The 5,406-nt window shown below is 24.6% G+C and overlaps 1 protein-coding gene across 1 annotated transcript; it reads right to left on the bottom strand.

Moving 5' to 3' along the window:
• Positions 1-384: 384 nt before the first annotated feature.
• On the bottom strand, positions 385-5,120 carry PGSY75_0424300 (erythrocyte binding antigen-165; the record flags this gene model as incomplete). The annotated part of the gene is made up of 4 exons (XM_018784285.1): positions 385-446; positions 544-677; positions 837-915; positions 1,112-5,120. 4 exons carry the CDS (start codon positions 5,118-5,120, stop codon positions 385-387), a joined length of 4,284 nt encoding a protein of 1,427 aa, XP_018643447.1.
• Between the last annotated feature and the right edge of the window lie 286 nt (positions 5,121-5,406).

Here is a 5,406-nt window from a genome sequence, read left to right as displayed (position 1 = left end):
TTATGAAAACAAAATTTTTAATTGGTATCAATTAATATAATAAAAATATCCCAATTAAAAAAAAAAAAAAACGATTAAATAAAAATAAAATATTATAATTTATCTTATATTTATATTACAATTTCAAACAAAGAAAATAAAAACGACGCAGATTATTCTTATATAAGGATCATCAATGAAGTACAAAATTGTAACCTAATAAAAAAAATAAATAAATAAATAAATAAATATATATATATATTATAATATGTGTATATAATATATATATTTTTTTACTTCAATATTGTTACAAGTACATATCTTTTATATATCATTTTTATAATAAAATATAAATTCTTCTTTTTATTTAAAAAAAAATTACCTATAAACAATTTATCATAGATTTTAATTATCCATATGGTATTCTGAATAATCTGAAGATTTAGCTGACTGAATTTTTTGGTTCACTAAAAAAAAAAAAAAAAAAAAAAAACACATATATATATTTATATATATATGTAAAATTTTTTTTCCCCTTTTTATTTATTTTTCATGTTCTATTACTTAATAATCCTATCCTATATGCATTATCACCATATTCTTCAAAAGCTGAATCTTGGCCGGTTGTTACTTCGAAAGCGGCGTCTTCAAAATTAGCTTCTTCAAAGGCTGTACCATTTAATTCATTTTCTTCAGACCTACATAATAAAATAAATATTAAATAAATATATATATATATATATATATATATATATATATATATATATATATATCCAGTGTAAAAAAAAAAAAAAAAAAATGCAACATTCACTTTATTTTCTTTAATATTAAAAATTTAGCTCCCATTATATTCTAACCATTTTCCTATAGAACTTGTTGTTCCTAGGAGGAATAATATTATAAAAAATAATCCTCCACCAGCAAAGTAATACATATCTATAGAAAAAAAAAAAAAAAAAATGAAAAATTTCATATCATATAATATATCAAAATTATATATTATATTTATATTATATAATAAATAGTAACAAATTAAAATAATACATTATTATTTATCTTTCTTTTTTCTAAAATTGCACTTATATTTTTATTTTAATTTTTTTTTTTTTTTTTTTTTCCAGATTAAACATACTTGAAAAACCTTTCCTTGCAAAACATTTATATTCCGGATTTGCAAATTCTTTTTTCATACAACTATAATATCCACTTGAATTAAAATTAAAGAATTTCATACAATAATCTGATATTGAACAACATAAGTTTCTACTATCTTCATTAGTACAAACATTAGATAAACTTTCCTTTTTCAAATTACTACAATAAGCTGACGACAAATCATTAGTACATCCATTGCTTTTATAAGATTTCATTATATCATGAGCTACCTTATTAACATCTCTATATATATATTCTTCTATATTATAAGTTCTATTATGCATATTATTTAAATTATTTCTATGATCATTTAAAGTACTTTCGACATCTTCTTTTACTTCTTCATTATTATTTATATAATCTCCTCTTACAACAATATCACTTTCAAGTTGTCCGTGTCTAGATCTATTATTTATATGCATTCGATGCCTTGGGTTATCAGATCTATCATGACCATAACCATTATGTGAACCATCTATACTTCTCTCACTTGTTCTTTCTATGCTATCATTATGATTCACATGTGATGTACTACTTAATTTATTAGATTTACTTTCTAAGCGACTATCTGCTCTTTTTGATTTTTCTGGTCTCTCTGAATTTTCTAATTTGTGTTCCGTACCTTGTGATGCATTCATATGTTCTTTACTTGGTGCACTGTCTCCTGAATGTTCTTTTGCATGTGCATTTTCATCTTCTCTTCTCTCTACTGAATCATCTTTCAAAGCCATATCATTATTAGGATTTATTGCATTAACTTCTTCACCTTTCATTTGTTCAGTTTCTAAACCGCTTCTATATTCCTTCTGAGTTTCAGATAAACTATCAACAGGCACACCACTCACTTGTCCTATATTTGTTCTATCAGAATGTGTATTCATTGTGCTTGTTTCATCTTCTAAAGGAGAGGTAGTAACGGATTCTCCTTCTCTTAATGTGGTTTCTTGATCTTTATTTTCACCTACAGAAAGTGAATTAGTTTCATGGGTCACATCAGATGTTATACTAGAATGTTTTGTGTCTTTGGTGCTATCCATGGACACAGATTCTCCATCTAGATTAGCGTGTGTTTGTCTAGGTTCGTTTTCATGTTGACTTAATGTAGTTCCTTCAGATTCGGTAATTCCACCAGTTACTGTTTGAGAAGATAATAATTCATCGGAACCATGCTCCTGTTGACCTACACCAAATCCTTCAACATCAGACGATGAGACATCGCTTCTAGAACTACTATCTAAACTTGATGACGATGCAGAGACACCATCATTGTATGTATGTTTTTCAGTGCTTGTATGTAGTATATCATTTGCACCTCTTGGACTACTTCCACCCTCTTTAGAATTCCTTCCTATAAATGGATCACTAATATGATCTACAGCATTTGGTTTAAAAGGTTCTAAATGTACGGTTTCTTTTATAGATAAGACATCTACACCAGGTGCCTCTCTTTCTGTTATATCTTTGGAAGGCGCACTTCTCTCTGATTTTACATTCAAAGATGGTTTATTAAATTCTTCACCCTCTATACTTTTAGGATCATATGGATCACCATTAATTTTGCATATATTTTCATAACCCTTATATGGATACACAAACGTTTCAGTATCAAGATCACAAGTACATTCAGTACATTTCATAGATAAATATTCCCAAGGTTTCAAATTTTTTATAACATCGTTATATAATGAACTATCTCTTTTATATTTACTTGCTTGTCTCTTATATTCATTTAACTTATTAATTATCCAAACATCATAATCTGTACAAGACTTTTTACATACTGCATCTACATCATGTGCATTATCCATTTGTTCTGGAGTTTTAATTACTTTATCTATGCATTGTTCCTTTATTACATTATTCCTTTTAGTTTTTTCAATACAAAAATCATGCTTCCATTCTCTAAACCAATGTAAGTATTGATTATCATCATCGTCTTCCATTAAACATACTTCTGTATGATTATTATTATAAAATTCACATGATATAGCTTCCCATAATTGACTTTTATTTTGATCCCACCAATGTTTACGAAATTCATCAAGAGACAAATCTGCATAACTTGGATACTGACGTACAATATTTGCTTTTATTGCTTCAAAATTTTCTTTCAAAATATTTTCTGTTTTTATTGAATTGGTATCTCTCCACATATCTTTACCAAGTATAATATTTTTGTAATCATCAAAACTGTAATTTAAATATTTACATGCCATTTTATTAAGATATTTATTCTCATGCATATTTTTTCTATATTTTTCTATTAAATATTTGCCTTCATCTTTAATACCTAATATAATTTCATTCAAAAATACACGCAAATCACTAACATTTTTAAATTCATCCTTATCTAAATTTCCTAAACATAATTGTTGTCTTCTTGGTGGACCACATACATCTGGAAAATCTTTTATATTATCATTTACACATTGCCATATTTTATCATTTCCTTTTTCTCTACAATATAATTGTCCATATATAGATTTAACTTCTTGGTTTGTACATACATTTTCTATTTTTATAAATAAAGCATTATTTCCCAACATACTATTTTGACAAACACATTTATTATAATATTTAGCATTCAATTGATCAAATATACTACCAAAATTTAATTCATTATATTTATACCATTTATGTTGTAAATATTCAAAAGCAGTTTTATATGATAAATTAGTTTTATTATATTTTAAATAAATTGCTGATAATATTGTGAAATCGCTATTTTTTTTATTAACCCATGTTTTATATTTTGTACATTCAGATTTACAAACTCGTTCTTTTGGACAAATACTATTACAATTACTCTTAGGGTCATCTAATTTATTATACCATTTATCTTTATGATAATCTGTATCATAAGCCCATTCCATTAACCATCTGTTAATTTGTGGTTCATCAGAAGGTTTTTCTTTTGAGCATTCTTTTATATTTTCTGGTAACTTTTCTTTATGTTCTTCTATCATAGCATTCCATATTTTTACACTAATTTCATCCCACCATTTTTTCCTATTTTCCTTAGAATTTGCTTGGTCACTTTTAAATATTCTATCTATTTCAAACTCAACTTTAATTGATCTACCAACTCCTTCCATGTCAGTACCTTTTATAATATCTCCGTAATCACTATAACTCCATTTTAAATTAAGACAAAATTCTGCAGTATATTCCTTACCAAATTTTTCAAATAATAAAGTCCCTTCTCTTTTTGCTGCTATAATAAGTTTCTCTTCAAATTTTTCTTTAGTAGCATCATTAATAGAAAGATCAACTAAATTACCTGTACATAATTGTACTCTTCTATCTGAAACACATATATTTGGTTCTTTTGTATTTTTATCATTACATGCCCAATCTTTTTCTCCTTTTTTTCTCTTTGTTATACATCTATGGATAGATTTCATATCCACAAAGGATAATGAATTCAAATTATTCATATTGTTATTTTTATTTTTATTGTTATTATTTGATATATCTAAAAACGACATATTACTATCACCTAAACCTCTAGAATTAGTCATTTTATTCATAGGTACCTTATTTATATTAAGTAATTCCATACCATATTCATATAAAAAATTTAACTTACCCTTTTTATATAAAGAATCATTTTCTATATTCTTAATAGTATTTCGTTTATATAATCCTTCTTTTTCTAGGTTTTCTTTATTTAATTCATAAACATTTTTATATAAAATTTTTTCTTCAAAATTTATATTATTCTCTGCCTCTTCTTCCTCTATATTTTTATCATTCAATAAAGCTTCTTCTTTTACTTCAAGCAATTCCAACCTTCCATTTGATGACCTATCAATATTTACATTATTATTCGTTCCACTATCATATTCCTTTTCTACTTTATTATTTATTATATTAAAAGAATTTTCCTTCTCATATTCATTTTTTAAATAATTATCCAACTTGCATAATGTCCTACAAGAAAAGAGGAACCCAGAGATACAAAATAACTTCAAGGTCTTTCTCATTACATTTAAAAGTGAAAAAGAAGATATTTTATATATTTCATATAATTCTATATATTTTGGATATTCTATATATTTTGAATATTCTATATATTTTGAATATTCTATATATTTTGTATATTCTATATATTTTTAATAATCTATATATTTTGTATATTCTATATATTTTTTAAATTGTGTATATTTTATATAATTTTATTGTTTTTTTTTTTTTTTTTTTTTTTTTTTTTTTTGTTGAGAGAAAAATTTTTTTTCCAGTTCATAAAAAACTTTTATAAGAAAAAAAAAA

The sequence above is a fragment of the Plasmodium gaboni genome, chromosome 4 (assembly GCF_001602025.1).
Source record: "Plasmodium gaboni strain SY75 chromosome 4, whole genome shotgun sequence".
NCBI lineage: Eukaryota > Apicomplexa > Aconoidasida > Haemosporida > Plasmodiidae > Plasmodium > Plasmodium gaboni.
This window is presented reverse-complemented; position numbering and strand designations above follow the sequence as displayed.